This window comes from Tiliqua scincoides, chromosome 1 (genome assembly GCF_035046505.1).
Source record: "Tiliqua scincoides isolate rTilSci1 chromosome 1, rTilSci1.hap2, whole genome shotgun sequence".
In the NCBI taxonomy this organism is placed as follows: domain Eukaryota; kingdom Metazoa; phylum Chordata; class Lepidosauria; order Squamata; family Scincidae; genus Tiliqua; species Tiliqua scincoides.
The window spans coordinates 133,615,990-133,638,591 of NC_089821.1; the positions used below are offsets into that span (position 1 = coordinate 133,615,990).

A 22,602-nucleotide genomic window follows, 5' to 3' on the forward strand; every position below is an offset into this window, starting at 1 on the left:
TATTTGGCTCATTGTTGATTTTTCCACAGCTGGAAGAGAAAGTTGCATCTTTAAACAGAATGATAGAAGACACTAATGGTGAATTGAAAAACCTCCTAGAGCAACGGGACAGAGAAAATAAGGAAGGAGACGCTCTTATAGCCTTGTTGAGATCTGATATTGAATTTTCTAGGAACCAACGGTTAGTACACTTGAGGTGGGGAGGCAGCAATAGTAATGGTGGGACACACATGCATGCATTAGGTTTCTTTTTAATTAAGGGGGATCAAACTAGCAGGGGCAACCTCTTTTGATAATATTCATACTTAGTTTAATATCTGTTGACTGAGCTCTCTGTTTAACGTTCTAAATTTTGCACATGTTCAGAGAATTCCTTCTGGGAAACCCTTGATAGTTGCTACATAAAGTGCATAAAATATTTCTTTCAAAAGATGATGGCATTTACAAGCTCTTATCTCCCACCAGAGGTTGTGGCTAGCATGCTGTAAGACAGCAGTGGTCTACGGGAATTAAGATTCAGCTTCATACTTCTTTAAACTACTTTCATAGCTTAAAATGGGGAGACAGGGTGGGTGGGAAGCACTGAGTCCAGTATGCAGTGTTAAATCACTTTTGGTATTCCATGTAGAGATGTTCATGATTCAAATAATCTAAAGCATGTACTTTGCCATTATTTTAAGGACTTCTGGGGTCAGGGCTAAGATTACAAGCTTCTTAATCACTTTTAAATCTTACTACTTTATGTTTTTACTACATATACACATTCTGTATTTATTTTCATTTCTTAATTGCTGTGAAGGCATTCCAGGGTACATTGTGAAAGTCAGAATTCTCATATCAGTTAATGAACTTTTTATTTATTCATGATGTTATCTATACCTTGAATTTTTTTGCCATTCAATTTGTTTATGTTGTATTTTAGGAAAAAACTGCAAGAATGTTGTCAGCAAGCTTTGAAATTACTTCTGAAAATGGTGAAGGCCACAAAAGATACTGAAGACCTTATCTTCAAGAAGATTGGCCATTGTATTGATGACACCCTGGCGTCTGGAGATTCAAGAGAGAGTGACATTATAACTGGAGAAATAATATTTGCACAAAAGCACAAAACTCTGGAGAAATGGGACAGAAAGAAAAGTGATCGAATTGACCCAGGTAATTTTGTACTGAGAACAAAGACCTTACTAGCATCTTATCATGGAGCCCTAGTACTGTAGTGGTGGTGTTCCACTTTGAATCTTCTGTGCAGTTTGGATGAAAGGTGCAACCTAGCCAGTGCTAAGCAACTTAAGAATTTGAGGCTCATTAGGCTGTTCCCCTCAAATGTGTTAGGATTTATCCTAAATCCGATTCAAATGTTATTTTGCCCTTGAGTTCTATCTGGAATGATATTAGAAGCAGACTGTGAGCTCTGCGTGTCGACCCAATGTGCGGCGGCAGTGAAGAAGGCCAATTCTATGCTTGGGATCGTTAGGAAGGGTATTGAGAACAAAACGGCTAATATTATAATGCCGTTGTACAAATCTATGGTAAGGCCACACCTGGAGTATTGTGTCCAGTTCTGGTCGCCGCATCTCAAAAAAGACATAGTGGAAATGGAAAAGGTGCAAAAAAGAGCAACTAAGATGATTACGGGGCTGGGGCACCTTCCTTATGAGGAAAGGCTACGGCGTTTGGGCCTCTTCAGCCTAGGAAAGAGACGCCTGAGGGGGGACATGATTGAGACATACAAAATTATGCAGGGGATGGACAGAGTGGATAGGGAGATGCTCTTTACACTCTCACATAACACCAGAACCAGGGTACATCCACTAAAATTGAGTGTTGGGAGAGTTAGAACAGACAAAAGAAAATATTTCTTTACTCAGCGTGTGGTTGGTCTGTGGAACTCCTTGCCACAGGATGTGGTGCTGGCGTCTAGCCTGGACGCCTTTAAAAGGAGATTGGACAAGTTTCTGGAGGAAAAATCCATTACGGGGTACAAGCCATGATGTGTATGCGCAACCTCCTGATTTTAGAAATGGGTTATGTCAGAATGCCAGATGCAAGGGAGGGCACCAGGATGAGGTCTCTTGTTATCTGGTGTGCTCCCTGGGGCATTTGGTGGGCCGCTGTGAGATACAGGAAGCTGGACTAGATGGGCCTATGGCCTGATCCATTGGGGCTGTTCTTATGTTCATATACTTGTCCCTTAGCACAGATGTCCATTATGGGGTACAAGCCATGATGTGTATGCGCAACCTCCTGATTTTAGGAATGGGTTAAGTCAGAATGCCAGATGTAGGGAGGGCACCAGGATGAGGTCTCTTGTTATCTGGTGTGCTCCCTGGGGCATTTGGTGGGCCGCTGTGAGATACAGGAAGCTGGACTAGATGGGCCTATGGCCTGATCCAGTGGGGCTGTTCTTATGTTCTTATGACCTATAATTCTAGATACTCAATTATTTGAATGTATATGTGTTTCCCCCCATTTACCATAGATCATTGTCAGATCCTGAATTTTAGTGGCATCTTAAACATAGTGATAGAGTGTATAACACAGTATCTTAAGACTGATTAGTTTCATCATGAGTTCATTGTAAGCAGAGACGGTGCTGTCTTTATGTCATGCACATAGAAAGGAAACATCCCAAATGTCTGCAACAGTATCCTTAATGCAAAATTTTCTCTTCAGGAGAAGATAGCATGAAAGGAAGGAAAGCAGCTCTCCTCGTAGCAATTCTAGAATTTTGTTAGGAAAGATGTTCTCAAACCCAAAACGTTTAATCTTTGGTACAACTCCAGAAGTTTTCTTTTTTTTTTTATATAACAGTTTAACAATCAAATATTTTCCTATTCGATAAAATGCTGAACTACTTCCAGGCATGAATAACTATCATGCCAAGGTATATGCAGTTCCAATATAACTTAAGTCTTAGTAATGTAATTATTGTTCTCTGGTGAAGGGGGCATTCCTTACAGAATGGGAATGCACTTGCACCAGCACAAGGTAGGATCAGCTGAGCAAAACAGTCTCCTAGTGCTGACGGTTGACTGTTAGCTCCAGTCTGGCCCTACTTTGCTGGAGATAGAACGTTGGCTGTTGGGCTTAGTACCCAAACACTTACTTTAGGCTTGTTTTCTTTCTTATGATGACATAACTCTATCATGCCAAGGTATATTCAGTTCTAATATAACTTAACTCTTAGCAGTGTAATTATTGTTTGGCTCATGTAGCAAAATGGTCTTTTGTTTCTGTATATTTTAAACTTGTGGTATGTTTGAAAATGATCCATTTTTTAACAGGGAAAGTTCTTGATCAAACTCCACCAGAATGCAGCTTTGATTCTTCGGTGCCTGATGAAATGTCTGAACTGAGTGAACATTTATGTGAAAGTATTTTTGAAAACCCAGACCTGGTATTTGAAAATGAAGAGAGGATCCATAAAATTTGTCATTGTTTGCACATTGCTGTGGAAAAACTTCTAGAGCTGGTTGTGGAGTCAACTAAAGAAGTAAAAATTGTATTTATGTTAATTCAACTAAACATTGTAATAACATGCTTGGGCAGTTGTGTGTGGAAATGGTCTGATGTTAAGCACTGCTAAGGACCTCTTCTTGTCGTTAGAAAGAAGGAGGTGGGGATCAGCTACTCAGTCAGTATAGGTTGGCCCCCCAAATTCATGGGGGTTCCTTTCCTGCCCCCCATGGATACAAAAACCATAGATACAGGGAAACCTTATTCAAATAGCATCCCCCGTGCTCCCCTGGCCCTTGCCCATTACCTTAGTTTTTGCTTAGTAGTGCTGGAAGCGCTGGTGTTTCTTCCTTAATCAAAGTGACATTCTTGCTGAACTGAAGAGTGACGTGCAGGCAATGAGCCTGTGCACTACAGCCAGAGTCTAACTGAATGTTAACAGGAAGCACTTCCTGTTAATGTTCAGTTAGTCTCCTTTTAGCATACTGACTGGTTGCCTGCTTATTGCTCTTTTGTTCGGCTAAAAATGTTGTTTTGTTTAAGGAAGAAACACCAGCGCTTCCCGCGCTACAAAACAAAAATGAAGGTACTGGAATAAGCACGAAGGGGCATATCCCCCGAATCCATGGATATGTGGGCCAGCCTGTATACTTGTGGCACAAACGATATCCATATGAACTTATACAGTACTTCAAACAAAATGTCATATGTTCATTTTCCTATACAGAGATTACTTCCATGTAGGAAAAACATTATTACTACTACTAAGTATGGGGCTATTGTAGCAACAGCACTTTCCAAAGCTTCATAAGGAAAATACAGATAGATCCCTCTCCTAAACATAAAATCTAAAATAGGTAATAGCCAAGAAAACGCACTGGAGAGAGGGATACATGTGAACAAATGCAATTACACATACCCAAACAAGGTTAGAAATGAGAATGAGGGGTTGAACCAAATGAAAGAGACATAGCTCTAAAGCCATTTTAAAATTAACTTCCTTGCATCAACTTCTTTGAGGGAAGAAGATTAATTGCAATTAAGTGCTATTGTTACACACAGAAGTTGTTTACAAAGAGCAGTCCTGTATTTAATTCAGGGCCCAAACCAGACATGGAGATGGGCCTGTGCAAGTCCCTTGCCCTAGTCAGTGTCACAAGAATGCTGTAAAGCACTTTCATGCCACCAAGAGAGCAGGGAGGCCAGCCCAAGCCTCGTTGGGCTTACCTCGTTGGGTAAGCCTGTGCTGGCCGAGTCAGGCCCGGCACACGGGTCTGGGGGGCATGGGGAGGGCAGGAAGGAGGCATTTTGGGGCGGGGGAAGTCGGGTTGTGTGCAGACCCGTGGGCAGGCCGTGGGTGAGTGGGGCATGGGGCCAGGATTTGGCACGTGCCAGATCCTAACCCTGGCCCTGGGCAGCCCCGAGCAGCTCTGGGCTGCTTGGATCTGCGCCAACTCTTGAGGTGGCACAAATCCAAATAGCCCCATTGGGGCTGTTGTGGCATTACCCAGGGTAAGGGGACTACATTCCCTTTGCCCCAGGCTGAACCGCATTCGGCCCCAACCCTGCATTGAACACAGGGTTGTTCTTGCGTTGAACACAGGGTTGAACCCTGCGCCAGCCTCTCCGTTCCAGCGCCAGTTAGGATTGGGCTGTCAGTGATTTAAAAATAATGATAAAGAGAAGAGAGCTTCCAAATGACTTTCTTTCAAACGTCAACTCCTGGTTCTAGTAAGGTGAAAGCAACATTCAAACTACAATGAATAAATCCCAGTTACAAGGCGTTTTAAGTTCTATATTATGTTAGTAATGATGAATGAAAAGTTATTTCAAAGGTGGTCCTTTGAAAAAAGTTACACTTTACTACAAAACTGAAGAGTGATTTTATTAAAATTACTGTATTTTAATAAAATTATTGTTATTTTATACAAAATACAATTTATGTATTTTATGGTTTTTAAGTGCTGTTAGCCGCCTTGAGTGCCCTTTGGGGGGAAAGGTGGATTTAGAAGTCCAATAAACAAACAAACAAAAGGTCAGTGGTCATCATGCCGCCTTGGAATTACTTTGGTCAGGGAAGGTGGAGTATACATCTCTTAAGAAAGAAATGAAATGAAATAATGCTTTGTTGTATGAAATTCAATCAATACAGCTTAAGATGAATATATCAAAGGGATATAGTATATCTTTTATTCAGTTCATTAAACCATTTAATTTTTGAAGCTGGAATCAGCACATAAAATTCACACTGACTTGGAAGAGGAATTCAGTCAGAGGAACTGGGAAGCATGTCAGGTGGTTAATGAGCACCGTGATCTAATGGACTGTTTTAATGAAGAGAGTGAGGCAAAGAATCAACTGTCATTGGAGCTTCATAAAGCAAAAGGTAGGGAATGATTTTGTTGGTGTGGTAAAGCTTGGGAGTCTTAAAGTAATTGTAAGATCTGAGTGGCCTGTTTTGAGCTGCAGCATGGCAATGTAGAAAGAGAGGTGCACATTAATCCAGTGGCAACAATTTCTGTACTCATGGCTATGCTTCTTGCCATTTCCTGTGATCATTATCCATGCACCATTTGATTTAATGATTATGTTTGACGTGTTCTGTTTTGCTACCCATAAGAAGCAAGTAACTGAGTGAGAACCCAATGCTATCCCTGGCCTATGCACCACAATATGGTGCCACTGAAAGTGTCCTGCAGGGCTGGGGAAGCAGCTTGGAGGTCCTTGCATTAAGGGAACATAGGTTCCCTTGCCTTGTGTGGAGTCCCGGCAGCCCCAATGGCTCTACTCAGAACTGTGCCAGCTACTTAGCTGGTGCAGAACCAAAGAGACCCATGTGAGGCTCCAAGGTTCAGAAAGGGAGAAAGGATCCAGTGGCAGCCTCTACTGCCGTCCCGTCCCCCTCCAGGCCCAAATTGCAATCTGGTCCACCCTACCCCACCTCCCCTACCCAGAAACGCTGCCCCACCAAACATCAGTTTACTTACCACCTGGCATTCCTCTCTGTCATCCTGCCAGTGTGGAGGTCCAGCATCAGCTGGCACTGACCTCTCCGCCAGTGCCTTCCCACTCTTGGCTGCCGCAGCGTGCCTTATGGCACATTTGCAACAGCTGTGCTGCCTGGGCAGAGGATTGGACTGTGAATTTGGTCTGCGAGATATAGTAACTTCTTTCATTTAACCATTCCTCATAGATAGGGCTATTTTTTTGGTGACCAACATAGAAAAGAAATAAAAAATGACAAGTTCTGCTCAAATTGCGATATAAAACAATATTAAGATCAAAACACAAAGAACCACTCATTTCACAAAATAACACCACTTTTGCTTATTTTTGAGGAATCTACAAGTAGTTTTCACTAAGGCACCAAGTCCCTGAAGTATTTTTTATGGTGAAGCGGCTGAGTAAAAGTATTTGTGACCTTTCAAAAGCCACACGCCACCTCACTCAGAGGCTCAGAAATCCTCCCAGATGTAACTGGAATAAGGTTCCAGTTGCGTCTGGGAGGTCTGCAGCGGGTACAGTCCAAGGGTTTGGCATTTGTGGTGGGGCAAATCCATGGATACCAAATCCACAGATAAAGAGGCCCCACCTGTATTTTGAATCTTTTTCCTCCCAGTATCTTGAGGTTCCTGACGTACTGAGACAAATATATTAATAAGATGATAAATGCTGTAATTAAAAAGAATCCATTATTTTTTCTGTAATTTAAAAATGAATGCTGGGCATGATAAGCTTTTATCTTAAAATATTTGTGTAACTGTAAATTAATGATTATATAGTTTCACGTTATTAAACATTTCAGTGTATCTGTAATACTGCTTTCATAAATCCTCAGTTGCTAGTTAAACTTTTATACGTCTTTTTCGATTTTAGGCCTCATTGAAGGCTACTTAGCAGAGAGGCATGTTTTGGAAGAAGCCTTGATTCTGAAAGAGGAATCTGCATGTCGTCTTGTGGAAGAACTGGAGAGTGTGAAAGCGCAATTCCAAGAATTAACCCAGGAACATGCAAGAACTTTTGAGGAGCAGCAATTACTAATAAATCAAAATAAAGTTTTAGCTGCCAATTTAGGGGAGAGAGAAGTTGGTAAGGAACAACTGTATATATTACTTCAGTGCATCTGTTCTCAAACTATGCTATTGAGACACCTAAAAAAAATATACAAATTTATGCAACCTTTTAGAATTAATTAGGCTAGTAGGAGAGGAATTATTCTAAATGAATTCTATTTATCAGAAATCCTCTCATTACATTTATCAAATTCAAAACTGTTTTGGTGTTTCTATTTAAAACACAATACATTTCTGAAAAACACATTTTACATTATGAATGTCATTACTCAGTATTCTTGCTCTCAGAGTGGTCCACACAGGACCATGAGGGCAAGGACAGGCACGCAGGTGCAGCTGCAACAGCTGTCAGGTGGACTTGAAATTCACTTGCTTAACAATGTTTTATTTTTTTTTCTTCAGAGCTTTGCATTCCCCTTCCAACCTGCTCGTAAACCCCTGTGAGGGGTTGTGGCCCACACTTTGATAAATGTTGCTTTTGTATGTTGAGCATCCATGATCCTGGATTGCTAATCTGTTTTTAGCTAGGCTGTTAGTCCAGTGAACAACAAATGTCCCCTGGCTTAAAATATGTTAACACTTAAAAATAGGCTTAGAGGAGAGGCTTGAGAGGCCTCCAAGCCTGATGTGCACCAGCCCTGGATAGCCTGTTCCTGTCTGCTCCTGTGTGCTCTGCTTCATCCTTTGACTGCCTCCCTACTCCCCTTTTGAACCCTCCCAGTCCACCTTCATTTAGTCTTCTGAGGTGCCAACATCTTGCCAGCCCAGAGGTTTTGCAAGGCCTCCCAAGATCTCATGGGCAGTGTACTCGTGGACAACGTACTTGTGAGATCTTGGCTGAAGGAGTGATCCGGTGGCATCCTTGGCTGGTGGAGTGCTACTGCAACAGCCCCCCCCCAACTTTGATCCAACGTCCTGCTGCTAATAGGGTAATTTGTCTCACTTGTTGCACTGATCATGCCACACTACTCCTGAAATCCTTCCTTTCTGTGTCCCAATCCAGCACAATATCTTTGCCCTCGCCTTCAAAATCCTCCATACTTCACATGTCTCACTGCAGTCCTGCCTTCACTCGTCTCTTGGAACTCTTGAAGGATGCTTCTTTGCTCACTTCTTAAAGTCCACCTCTTCCATTAAAACTTTGTATCGGTTAACAAAAGTGATGCCCTCTCTCCTGCTGTTGTCTCCTTTGTCTCGATTTTAAATACCTTGGGACAGAGAACTGTATTTTCATTCCTCATAAAGCATCATGTGCTTTTGATGGTAGTGTAGAAATAATTATTATGATGCTCTTCTGTTTACAGTGATGAAAGGAATTGATATTGTCAATCTAATATGCTAAATTATAGCTTGCTAGATATATTTTTAAAAATATGTTCTTATTTTGAACTGATGTATGATCATATCTTTCCTAATTCTATTTTTTTTAATGTTTCAGACTTGCTCAAGGAAGTTGAACATCTAGCAAAGGCAAAATTAGACCTCCAGTGTCAAGCAGAAAAAGACTCATCCACCATGAATGCTCAAATGAAAATCTTGGAGATGGAACTTGAGGAACAACTAAACAAAAATCATAAAATGACAACAATGTCATTAGAGGTTACTGATCTAAGGCAACAGATACAAGCCCTTGAAAGGCAACTTAAAAATCAACGAGATTTCATGGATGTAAGAAAATTCCTTTACAACCATTCTTGTTAATTCTTTAATGTATTTTAAAATATGTTGTTAACCACTTTAAGTCTCTTTGAGAATCAGGCAGGATATAAATCTTTTAAAATAAATAAATACATTCTCCCTTTGTATCTTGTATTGTCTAAACTTAAAAAACAGAAATTCTAAAATCTGAAACTGTCCCTTTCTCAACAGAAACAAGCTGTTGAACGGGAACATGAACGTGATGAATTTCAGGAAGAAATTGAGAAACTAGAAAAGCAACTAAAACAAATGGCAAAATGTGAGGGATCAGGACAGTCCAGAGAGTATGTGGTAAGTGAGATCCAGAGATTGATAATATTCATGCAAGGGAATTTGATACCCCTTGCTATCCAGAGTAAGTAGAGGAAAATGAGTGTTATATGAGTGCATGAGTGTTGTTTGCACTTTCTGGATCCAACCTCATTTAAGATTTGCATATGTTATGCAACAATGATTTAGGTAGTCATCTGAAACAGAACTACTCTGAAAGGTGCTGGCTGTTTTTGATTAGTGCATTGTAACAGTTTCTTTAAAGGCTTATTGAAACTTATATTGTTTCAAGGTAACTTTACAACCAAATCACTTTTACCTTGATATATTGTGAGTAATAAAGATTATGAACTTTTAATTATTTATCCTGCACAATGGTTGTTGAGGTTGCATTGTCTGTGGGGTGATGGTAGAAAGTTGTGTACAGCTATATTGAATAGCCCAGGTAGAGGTTGCTTTTCCTCTTCTTTATAAAACCTGTTTAGAAAATTCTGTTATCATTCTAAATTATCTAATTAAAATAAAATTAATTTTATTTTATTTTAATAAATAATTTTATTTATAATAATTATTATATTATTTATTTTATTAATAATATTAATAATAATATTAATAAAAATAATATTAATATTTAATAATAATTTTTAATAATATATTATTAATATATTATTGATAATAATTATTATATTATTATATTATTATATCCCTCCTGACCGAGGAGTTAAGTCAGATAGAGGTTAAAAGAGAAGATGTTTCAGACCTCATTGATAAATTAAAGATCAATAAGTCACCGGGCCCTGATGGCATCCACCCTAGAGTTATTAAGGAATTGAAGAATGAAGTTGCAGAGCTCTTGACTAAGGTATGCAACTTGTCCCTCAAAACGGCCACGGTGCCAGAAGATTGGAGGATAGCAAATGTCACACCTATTTTTAAAAAGGGAAAGAGGGGGGACTCGGGAAACTATAGGCCAGTCAGCCTAACATCCATACCGGGTAAGATGGTGGAATGCCTCATCAAAGATAGAATCTCAAAACACATAGATGAACAGGCCTTGCTGAGGCAGAGTCAGCATGGCTTCTGTAAGGGTAAGTCTTGCCTCACGAACCTTATAGAATTCTTTGAAAAGGTCAACAGGCGTGTGGATGTGGGAGAACCCGTGGACATTATATATCTGGACTTTCAGAAGTCGTTTGACACGGTCCCTCACCAAAGGCTACTGAAAAAACTCCACAGTCAGGGAATTAGAGGACAGGTCCTCTCATGGATTGAGAACTGGTTGGAGACCAGGAAGCAGAGAGTGGGTGTCAATGGGCAATTTTCACAATGGAGAGAGGTGAAAAGCGGTGTGCCCCAAGGATCTGTCCTGCAACCGGTGCTTTTCAAGCTCTTCATAAATGACCTGGTGACAGGGTTGAGCAGTGAAGTGGCTAAGTTTGCAGACGACACCAAACTTTTCCGAGTGGTGAAGACCAGAAGTGATTGTGAGGAGCTCCAGAAGGATCTCTCCAGACTGGCAGAATGGGCAGCAAAATGGCAGGTGCGCTTCAATGTCAGTAAGTGTAAAGTCATGCACACTGGGGCAAAAAATCCAAACTTTAGATATAGGCTGATGGGTTCTGAGCTGTCTGTGACAGATCAGGAGAGAGATCTTGGGGTGGTGGTGGACAGGTCGATGAAAGTGTCGACCCAATGTGCGGCGGCAGTGAAGAAGGCCAATTCTATGCTTGGGATCGTTAGGAAGGGTATTGAGAACAAAACGGCTAATATTATAATGCCGTTGTACAAATCTATGGTAAGGCCACACCTGGAGTATTGTGTCCAGTTCTGGTCGCCGCATCTCAAAAAAGACATAGTGGAAATGGAAAAGGTGCAAAAAAGAGCAACTAAGATGATTACGGGGCTGGGGCACCTTCCTTATGAGGAAAGGCTACGGCGTTTGGGCCTCTTCAGCCTAGGAAAGAGACGCCTGAGGGGGGACATGATTGAGACATACAAAATTATGCAGGGGATGGACAGAGTGGATAGGGAGATGCTCTTTACACTCTCACATAATACCAGAACCAGGGTACATCCACTAAAATTGAGTGTTGGGAGAGTTAGAACAGACAAAAGAAAATATTTCTTTACTCAGCGTGTGGTTGGTCTGTGGAACTCCTTGCCACAGGATGTGGTGCTGGCGTCTAGCCTGGACGCCTTTAAAAGGGGATTGGACAAGTTTCTGGAGGAAAAATCCATTATGGGGTACAAGCCATGATGTGTATGCACAACCTCCTGATTTTAGAATGCCAGATGCAATGGAGGGCACCAGAATGAGGTCTCTTGTTATTTGGTGTGCTCCCTGGGGCATTTGGTGGGCCGCTTTGAGATACAGGAAGCTGGACTAGATGGGCCTATGGTCTGATCCAGTGGGGCTGTTCTTATGTTCTTATAAAAATGTTGTTTCAGTTTTTCTCTTTATGAGGAACAGAACTTTAAGAATGATGCCTTGACATACTTCTGGGTCAGGATTATTGTAGTTGGATCATCCAAGGCTGCGTTCATTTTTCAGCTTCCATCGCTAGAAGCACGCTAGACCTGTTCTATGGAAGAAGAAGGGGTTAATTCTAGACTGCGTGGGTTGCCCCTCTCACTCCATGAGGCAGGCTGGACTTCTTGTTGTTGTCTCCTCTTCTGGTGGGCGGGGCACCCTAGACCTAATCTGGTCTGGCCTCCTTAGGGATAGGTTGTACTTTTTTGAGCTCCACAGAGTTCCACCTTTCCTCCTCTCCTTGTGCTGGTCCTTTCCCCCTCCCTGGCCTCCCTCTATTGCCTTCCCTCCCTTCCCCACCCCAATTCCCTGTTGGAGCCAGGGATTGGGCTTTAGTAGTGGGCGGCGTCGGGGTGTTTGGTGGCTGACTGCCCAACACATTCCACACAGTTGGCAGCACTCGGCTTCCCCATGCGCATCAGCAACTGTGTGCCAGGAAGACCAGGCAGCAGCAGTGAGGGACAAGCGGCTTCAAGGACAAGAACCTCCCTCAGGGAGCACTAGCGCATGGAATCACTTTTCCCCCACTCCTTCTCCGCACTCTAGGTGCATAAGCAGGCAGCAGCAGTGAGGGACAAGCTGCTGCGAGGACGAGTGCCTCCTCCAGGGCGTGTCGCCACGCAGAGCCACCTCTTTTCCTCCCTTCTCTTCTGCACTTCTGCGCAGTAACAGGCCCCAGAGTTCTTCTCCTGCGCTCGCCTCAGGTGTCTCATGGGAGAAAAGCAGGGTGTAGGTGTGCCAGCCAAAGGGGCTCCAGAGCGAGCATCTTCGGCGGGGAGTGTGCCTGTAGCAGTGAATGACCCCGGAGTCTCCTCATTGCTGCTGGAGCCAAGCGGGCATGCTTCTTTCTTCCTGGAAATGCTAAGCAGGTAGCATGGAGGTGCAATCCCAAGACAGCCCTGTGTGGGAGCGGAGTGAGGGGGAGGATGGCAGGCCCCAGGCATAGCCTTACACTAAGCCAGGGCCATCTAGTTTAGGGAGTATTCCAGCCCCTGAGACCCTGCAGGATGTCCCAGCCCTAGTGCGCAAAGCCATGGATGGGGTATTAAAGAAGGAGCTGCCATCCATCATTAAAAAGACTGTCAAGCAGAGACTGTCAAGAAGAGTCCAGCAAGAGGGCCAGGTCTCCAAACCCAGCTTTTTCCTCCTTATCTTCCTTTACTGAGGGATCTGAAGAGTCAGCTTCACCCCAAGCCAAGCATTCAAAAAAGGGCAAAAAGCACAAGAGAAAACTTCAGACAAAGAAGCACCATTCCAAGGGCCAAGAGGAAAACCAGAGTCCTGGTCACCCCCTCTCCAAAGATTTGTTCCTCCTCTTCTGATTCATCCTCCTCCTCTCTGGTATCAGAGTCTGATAGAGAGGAGGGTGAGCTGTCTGGGGATGAGGCGTAAGGCAAACAAGCACAAAGGGGTGGACAGGCTGTTCCCCATGGATTTTTTCCCTAGGATGACAGGGAAAGCCGTCCAGTCGCTCAGCCTCATCCCAGAACATGAGGCACCCACAACCAGTGAAGCTGGGACCTGCAAACCTTAAAAATCTTTTCCCTAAGTTCCCAGGTAGTGCTCTTCCCAGAGGCTTTAAAATGTGTTCTGGATGCGGAGTGGGCCAACCCAATCCAACACAAACTCAGCTCCAGGCTAATTGACAGGCTTTACTTCCAGAGAAAGTCCTCCAATCCTTGAAGGTACTGGTAGTCAATGCCCCAGTGGTGACACTATCTTCTAGTGCAATCCTCCCTTCAAAGGGAGGGCCCCAAGTACAGCTGTGACAAGAAGATGGAATCCTCCCTCAAATGCAATTTCAAAGGGGGACGGTGGTGGGATACCACCTCAGACGCCTGGGTTCGGTCTCCAGAGGTTACGCCCTGGAATTTCAGAGCACCCCTTGCAGTCGTTTCTGGAAGGTCCCCATTTCCAGGGACCCCATCAAACACCAACAGAAGCTGGCTGCAATCCAACATCTGCGGGAGATGAGCAGTAGAGAGGGTAACCAAGTCTCAAAGGGTCAAGGGTGTATATGCTGTTTTTCCCTGTCTCCAAGAGGAACACCAGGGTCATCTTGGACTTGAAATGGTTAAACTGCTTCCTCCAGAAGAGAAAGTTCAAGATGGACCTGGTGCTCCTCTTGGAGACAGGGAAACACAGAGTATACACCCTTGACCCTTTGAGACTTGGTTACCCTCTCTACTGCTCATCTCCCGCAGATGTTGGATTGCAGCCAGCTTCTGTTGGTGTTTGATGGGGTCCCTGGAAATGGGGACCTTCCAGAAATGACTGCAAGGGGTGCTCTGAAATTCTTCCAGGGCTACACTGGAAGAAGGCAATTTTTTACCTTGATAGATGACTCTTGAGATGACTCTTGAGACCTTTCGGCAAGGCCTGAAGACCCTTCTGTTTAAACAGGCCTTCTGAGTTCTTGGCCTTTTAACATCTTTTTAACATCTTTTAATATTTTTTTACAGGCCTGATTCTTTTATGACTTGCTGCTGCTCTATGCTCTTTTTACCTATTTTTACTCTGACTGCTGTTTTTAGTATGTGTTAATATGTTTTTATTTGTTTTTTAAATTGTTTTTAATATGTTGTAAGCCGCCTTGAGTCCCTTCGGGGAGAAAGGCGGGGTAGAAATAAAGTTATTATTATTATTAGATCTCTGAGACATATTTGCATATTCCAGTGTGGCAGCCACACCACCACTGTTACAATATGAATCATTACCAGTACAGATCCATGCCGTTTGGATTGACAGCAGCTCCACAAGTCTTCACCTCCAGGCAAATGGGGGCACTTTCGGTGAATCCCAATTTATGCGTGTTCCATCGAGACAAGGTCGTTCTCCAGTGAGACCCCTCGTTGCTGCCCAAAGTTAACTCCCTCTTCCATAGATCACAGGAACTCGTGTTACCCTCCTTCTGCCCCAACCTGGTCCAAAGGAGTGAGAAGCAGTGGCATACACTCAATATCCACAGGCCTCTGTGATACTACTCAGAGCGCACCAAATCTATCCATAAAACTGATGCTTTGTGACCTTCGCCAGTTCCTCTCCGGGCAAGAAAGCCTCAGTGGCATCCCTGGCAAAGTGCTAAAAGTAGCCATAGTGGATGCCTCTGGGGAAGGTTCCCCCAGAGGGCATCACAGCCCACTCAACCAGGGGGGTGGTGACATCTGCTGCCTTTGAGGGTGCAGCTCCACTGTCCAACATTAACAGGATGGCCACCTGGTCCTCCCCCAATACCTTTACCAAGCGTTACAAAATCTATCTGGCTGCCCCTGCAGACGCCTCTTTTGGCAGAAAGGTTCTGCAGAATGTTCTGCTGCAGTAGAGGTGGTTCCTTGCCTACCCACCCTAGGATATGTGGGTTCAGCATATCCTACACTATCTAGAATTAACCCCTTCGTCTTTCAGAGAAAAACGGAATTCCTTACCATGGACCTTGGAAGAGGAAGGGGTTCATTTTGCCCACCCTGCTGGTTGAGGTGCTTCCCTCTATGCAGTCCTGCATCGTTTGGGGGAGGTAGCTAGAGATTCCTGAGGCCAGGCCCCAATATCACCCTCTTTTTGCTGTTTTCTGTTGATGTGGATGTCTCTACTGTGAGCGTCACTATCTGTACGCAGTGTTCTCTCACCTGTTTTTCTCTTCTTTCTGCCTGGTGGCTCAAGTTTTTTGTGGTTCCAGTTCACCCAGTTCATGAACTGCAATGTTCCCGTGGCAAGCAGGGATCATCTGTGGGCAGGGGGCCTTTGGCCTTGCTCTTCAGTTCTGGACTGGGTCTAGGGTGCCCCCCACCAGAGGAGGAGACAACAGCAAGAAGTCTGGCCTGCCTTATGGAATGGGAGGGGCAATGCACACAGTCTAGAATGAACCCTTTCCTCTTCCAAGAACAGGATATTTATGGTAAGGAATTCTGTTTCCCCCCCCCCTTCCAGCATGCTGGGGTCTTGTTCTTTATTTCCCCTTCTAGCATGCTTGCCACACTAGCAATCTTTCTTATGAGTTCAGTGCTAGGAATATGGACACCTCTAAGAGTAATATGACTATGTTCCAAGTTCACAACTGGGTTGCAGCAATCTTGTATGGCAAATAAGGGAGGTAGTGGAGGAGGGGTTTTGAATTTGGACAGAAGGAGTCATCCATTCTTGAGATTTTAAAAGTGTTATGCAGAAGTTAGTAACTTTAAGGTAACTTTAATAACTATAAGGCAATGATTAAATGTTGTGAAATCACCCTGAAGTATGTTTGAAACCATTTTCCTTCCATTTTAATGAATTGTGTTTCTAGCATGCTGGAGGCATGCTATCAACTTCACTTGCAGCTGTTCTCTAGCTGAAAAACGCAGCCAAAGTATGGTGAAGGCAGAAAGGAACTGTCCCGGATGCACATTTTTACTATGCTATCTGCTGTAAAATATGACAAAAGAGTTATTTTGTGTGTAAATTGTATTGATCAAGAGTTTTTAAGCAAATGATGTAGATACATTTGTTAGGAGAATGTTGAATATTTTTTCTCAAACATGAAACTTTTTATTCATTATAGGTTGAGTCACTCCGCAATGAAATAAAAGAGAGAATGGATGCTTATGATAAGCTTCTCTTAGAAAGAGATCAGCTAGAGAAAGAAATTGCTGTTAAAAATGAAGAAATAAAAAAATTGGAAGCTTGGACCAGAGAACTTGAGAGCTTGAATATGGAAGGGGCAAATACTACCGTTCAACTTTCGAAAGAGCTACAACAACTGAAAAAAATAGAAGTTGAACTTAAACAAGTAACTATATAATGATTTCTACATTTTGTCTTAACAAATAGATGGATGTTGATGTTGTAGAGCAGGGTGCCCAAACCCCTGCCCGGGGGCCACTTGTGGCCCTCAGGGTCTCAAAATCAGGCCCACAGGGAGCCCCTAGTCTCTAATGAGCCTCTGTCTCTCCAGAGGCTTGCTGGAGCCCATGCTGGTCCTACGCAACTGCTCTCAGTGTGAAGGCAACTGACCTTTCACATGAGCTGTGGAATGAGGGCTCCCTCCACTGCTTGCTGTTTCATGTCTGTGATGCTGCTGCAGCAGTGAAGGAAAGACCAGCCTTACTTTGTGCAAGGACTTTTATAGGCCTTGAGCTATTGCAAGACCTTCATTCATTCATATAAGTTCCATCTCTAATATATTCATTTATGTAAATTTATTCAAATTTGAAATGTAAATTAATTTGGCCCCCCCGACACTGTCAGAGATGATGTGACCCTCCTGCCAAAAAGTTTGGACCCTGTTGTAGAGGGTGTTTCTGATCTATTACTTATCCTCCATTTTTTTTAATTATTTTACTGGTTTAAGAGAACTATTGATATTGGAATACAGTTATCATATTAAGATTGTATAACATTTCCATCTCAGGTACAATTTAGATAATTATCACAATCTCTGCATGAAACCTGGATTGATTAGCTACTCATAATGTCATCCCTATGAAACTTTTTAAACACCATTCAATTAAAATAGATTTATAATTCCAGCCCTAATTAGAAGATTGGGCTATGATGCCTTAGATGCACATAACAATTAGATTCCAGGCCATGAAGTGTTAAAAAATTTCCAAAATACATCTAGCCTACAGGGCTGCTGTTTTAATTCAATGCAGGTCTCTGGACCCATGTTGAGGGTCAGCCTGTACCTTCCAGATGCAACTGGAGGTGTCCTCTGGTTGCATCTGGAGGGTGTTCTGAGGTATGGAAAGGTACATCTCAGAACACCTGTGAGAGGCATCTAAGATGCACTTCTGATTTTCTGGCTGATCCGTAGATCAGCCGATCCACTGATGTTATCTGCGGATTTCTGCATCTACTGGGGTTCCGGAAACGGAACCCCTGTAGATGACAAGGCATGACTGTAGTTGACTAGAGTTAGACAGAGCTGACATAGCTGAATTGAACCAGTAGCCATTTTTGTTTTTGTTTAGCCCCCCTGAAATTGGAGTTTGCAGAGCAGCAAAGACAGCCTATGGCCAACTTAAAAAGAAAAATTAATGAAAGAAAATTAAGTCATCTTGTCATTGATCCATGATAGACTTGAGTGTATGTTAAACTTATACACATTTTAGTACATGCTCATATAAAATGTTTATCAAAATAGACCAACAGAACTATTACTCATACTTTATTTCTTTTGTTGATGTTTTACAGGATAAAGAAGAATTGCAGCAGCAGCAGTACAATAATCTGATTCAGATTTCTTCTCTCCAGTCGAAACTGGATGAGGTTCGGCACAAAGTGCTTACAGGAGACAACTTGGATCAAATGCTAAAGGAAAAATTAAAAACAGAAGAGGAACTTCTAATAAAAAAGAATGAAGTTAGTTCAAATAAAACTAATGAAGATCAAATGGAAACAAAGCCAAAGACTCATTCATTAATAAAGAGCCCAATCCTATCCAACTTTCCAGCACTGATTGAGCCATGCCAGTGGGGCGTGTGCTTCATCCTATGAGGGGGGCAGTCATGGAGACCACCTCAGAGTAAGAGAACATTTGTTAGTCTGTGGAACTTCTTGCCACAGGATATGGATATGGCCTCTGCCCTTGATGCCTTAAAAGGGGATTGGACAGATTTCTAGAAGAAAAGTCTGTCGCAGGATACAAGCCACGATGGGTATGTGCAACCTTTTTTGGTTTTAGAAGTAGGCTACCTCACAATGCCAGATGCAAGGGAGTGGCAACAGAATGCAGGTATCTGTTGTTAAGTTGTCTTGTGTGCTCCCTGAGGCATGTGCTAGGCCATTACATGAAGCTGGACCAGGTGGGCCTTTGGCCTGATCCAGCGGAGCTCTTCTTATGTTCTTACCTTAAGGCTGCATTGTGGCTGCATCAGTGCTGGAAAGTTGGATTGGCCCCAAACCTAATGTATATTCCCTGCATAGAATTGCTCCTACTGCAGGTGAAATGCAGTTTTAAGAATGTAGTCTAGTAGTATAATAGATAAAAGGTCTTTGAACTGAATGAAAGCTGCAGGAAGGGATTTGCTAGTTGAAAAAGATTCCTGGGTCTTTGAGGTTCTCTTGCTTTGTCTCCTGCTCAACAACTGCAGAGCTATGAATTCCTACAGGGTAGAAATGTGATAGTTTCTTCATTTTGAGACTAGGATGCTGACGGAAAACTTTGACAGGTACACTGTAACAGGACATTTCTTGTCTTTTAAATCGGGGATCTCCAAACTTTTTGGCAGCAGAGTCGAATCAATTATCTTGCATGGTGTTGAGGGCTGGAAAAAAAATTTAAATTTAAATCAATTTTGGAAGATATATTAAATTTGAATAAATTTCAATAACCATGAATTAGGAAAAATCTCTGAAAGGCAAGAAACACTACAGACCTAGTTCCAAGATGTTTCCCAATAGAAACGTTTCTCCCAAACAGCAGAAATTGATTCATAAACAATCTTTGACAGTCAGGAAGTACCACAGACCTGGTTCCATGATTTCTCCCAACAAAAAAAGCTTGCAGCAATCCCAGTCAGTGCCCCTCCATGAGCTCTGGCCGTGGGTTGGATCTTCTGGAGGCGAGGAGAGCTGTGCTGCGGCCTGTGGTGAGTCTCTGACCCCCAACAAGCCTCCTGTCCTCCAGAGGTTCCCGACCTTGGTTTTGGGGCCCTGTAATCCTTCTCACCCTTGCCTCCGGAGGGTGTTCTGAGTGCCGAGAAGGACATGCACAGCCTCCCCAGCCCTCAGAATAACTCCTCTGGGAGGCCTTAGATGGTCACTTCTGGTTTTTATGAAAAACCAGATGTTTAAGACCTTAAACGTCCTTTGGAGAACTGGAAAGACTTTCGCTGGAAACTGGAAGTGACTTTCTATGGCCTCCCTTAGAAGGTGTTTTGAGGGCTAGAGAGGCCACGTGTGGCCTCCTCAGCCCTCAGAACACCCTCCGAAGGCAAGGGGAGCAGAGCTCCTATTGCCACTATAGGGTTACAGGGCCCCAAAACTAAACTTGGGAGCCTCTGGAGGACCGGATGCTTATCGGGGGTTGGAGACTCACCATGGGCTGGATGGAGGCTAGCAACGAGTTGGGGTATGGAAACCCCCTGTTTTAGATGCTTGGCAATTTCGTGCCCTCCGATGATGATACAGAAGAATTTTGATTCGTAATTTATTTTCCTGCTCTCTTTTTGTAGTGCCAACAAGTACATTGGGTTCTAATTAATGCCTAGATTGAACCAATCTTCAGTTATTTACCAGAATTAAGGAATTGCATGTGAACATATCTCAAAAATGCAATCATCAGAAGTTTTCAGCATGTCTGTGACATCTCGTATATGCCTCTCTCTGGGCCTATTGATATTATCATCTAAATTCTGGGTTTAGAATTTAGAACAAGAATGAACCTGCTAATCCTACAGGCTGTGCATTTCCCTTTCCCCCTCACCTTTTCCTTTGTGTCAGAGAAGATTGAAAGCTTTTGCTTTTGAAGTAACCACAGTCCGGATCTGAACTCAGGGGACTTAAAACAAAAAGGATGAGTCTGTGGATCTTCTCCTCTGGCATGTGGAACATGAGAGAGAGCATGCACATCCATGACAATAATAAACCTTGATTATCATCTGAATAGGGCCAGTAGGAACAAGGGTTGTTGGTTGGACTTTCTTGTGTGTCTGTTTGATAGATTGTGCCCCAAACCTCTCATTGGATTTCATGGGATGTTGAGCTAGTTAATTCTCCAGTCCTCTTTTACAGCCGGCTCCAAACTGGAGACGGCTATAACTGGAAAAAGCCCTCCCCATTCTAACTGCTACTTACTATTCTGCCATGGTGCCACTTCTTTTCAAACTTGATCACTGCACAGAGATGCTCTGGACAGGTGCATCTATTACCCAGCATCCCAGCAGTCTGTGCAGCAGGTTGTCTGGGCAGATACAACTGCCTGGAGCATCCCTGTGCAGCAATTGAGTTGGGAAAGAAGCAATGCCATGGTGGAATGGTAAGGGGGGGAGAGGGGTTTCCAAACCCTAAATTCAGCCCATGGGCCAGGGTTTGGAGACCCCTGTTCTTTTAGATGCATATGCTCAGCAATCACTGGAACAAAGGCAGAAATATCTCAAGGTACAATAGACTTCTGATAATTCACCTTTGGAAGCTAGGTGGTGGCAGATTATGGGACATGGCAGTATATCAAGAGGAACTATAAGATGGCAGTGCTGAGAGGGTGGGAAAGGAGCTTGCTGTGCAATTGTTGACAGCCATTAATAGTGAGCACAGACAGCTGCTCTTGTCCCTCCCAATAAGACCAAGGCAAGAGCAAGAAAGACGTGGAGGAGGTAGAGGCCTGTGCCGGGCTGAGACACTGCAAACATTGCTCGGGCAGCCTCAGCAGCTCGGAGTGATTACCAAGCCCTGGCAACCTGAACCTTTTTTTGGACAGTATTTTTTTTAACTTGTAAACTACCTTAAAGTCTTTGTGTTTTCCCTCCCAGCAATCTATTGGGCCACAATTCTTAAGAAACAGCATAGATAAACAAGATGGGATATATTGCTCTGGCAGAAACCCAGCTTGATACCAGACTATTGGAGTTTTACTATACATTTTTTCCTCACCTCTTTCATGTCATTATAGCAAGGTCACTTTGACATTTATAATTCACTTTTTCTTTCTCCTAAGCGGATAGGGCTTGCTGCAGAACCGTGTGCCTCCTACTTTGGACTTAAGGATCTTGGCAGTGTTACGTTTAGCATTTGCAGTTGTGATAAGAAGATTAAGATAGTAGTTTCTTGAAAGAGATGGGTTTGTAAAACAAAATGGATTATTGTTTGTTTTGTTTCAGGTTGAGGATCTATTAGAACAACTCAAACAATTTCAAGATAATTTGATGAATAAAAATGAAGAGGTGTTGCTGCTGAGTTCAAAGTTAGAGAAGGAGAAAAGTATTAATTTCACCAAAATAATCCAGCTCCAAGAAGAAAATGTCCAACTGAGAGTATGTCTAAGAATTTTCCTTAAAATTTACTTGTAGAGATTGTACCATTAGATAATTTATTTTGAACTATTTTTCCACTTGCTTAAGCAGAGATATGTCCAGATAGATAAATGTAAGGGGAGTTTTTTTCTTTCATTCAGTTTTGTTTTATCTGACATCCATCTTTGCTTATTTATTTTTTGGGGCCCAGTTTGTTGTAGCTTTTAGCTTTCACATGCCATCCTCAGTTATGCTAACCATATTAATCATATTTCTGCATAGTACAGTGCCAACTGGTGAAATGTGGTTTCTGGCAAATTGTGTAATGCCCCCCCCCCCAAAATTTTTCCTAATGTAATAGGAAAAGCTGTAATATAGGAAAAGCTGTATTATAGGAAAAGCTGTAATATTGTATGTCTCTGTAATACAAGTTTAGATACAATAGATTCTGATACTTTCTTATATCACTGTCATAAATATTGAGACCAGTGATGGATTAATTTTGTTTAAACAATGTGCATATTTTGATTTCCTCCTTGGCATTGTAATACAGCTTTTTTAAAAAAAGGCTGATTTAGTTGAAAAGGAGCGTTTTGGTGAAATAGCAATTAATGCGGATGAACTGAATTCCAGCATAATGCTGGCTATC

General features: G+C 42.7%; 1 protein-coding gene across 3 annotated transcripts in view; it reads left to right on the forward strand.

Moving 5' to 3' along the window:
• The window catches only part of PCNT (pericentrin), a 117,683-nt gene that overhangs the window by 42,166 nt on the left and 52,915 nt on the right, over window positions 1-22,602 (forward strand). For all 3 annotated transcript variants that reach the window (XM_066632089.1, XM_066632175.1, XM_066632252.1), the window contains 10 exons: window positions 30-181; window positions 923-1,155; window positions 3,285-3,493; window positions 5,680-5,842; window positions 7,333-7,545; window positions 8,968-9,197; window positions 9,399-9,518; window positions 16,562-16,789; window positions 18,196-18,363; window positions 21,822-21,974. In XM_066632089.1, the coding sequence (XP_066488186.1) occupies window positions 30-181; window positions 923-1,155; window positions 3,285-3,493; window positions 5,680-5,842; window positions 7,333-7,545; window positions 8,968-9,197; window positions 9,399-9,518; window positions 16,562-16,789; window positions 18,196-18,363; window positions 21,822-21,974 (1,869 nt within the window). The remainder of the gene's footprint in view (window positions 1-29; window positions 182-922; window positions 1,156-3,284; window positions 3,494-5,679; window positions 5,843-7,332; window positions 7,546-8,967; window positions 9,198-9,398; window positions 9,519-16,561; window positions 16,790-18,195; window positions 18,364-21,821; window positions 21,975-22,602) is intronic.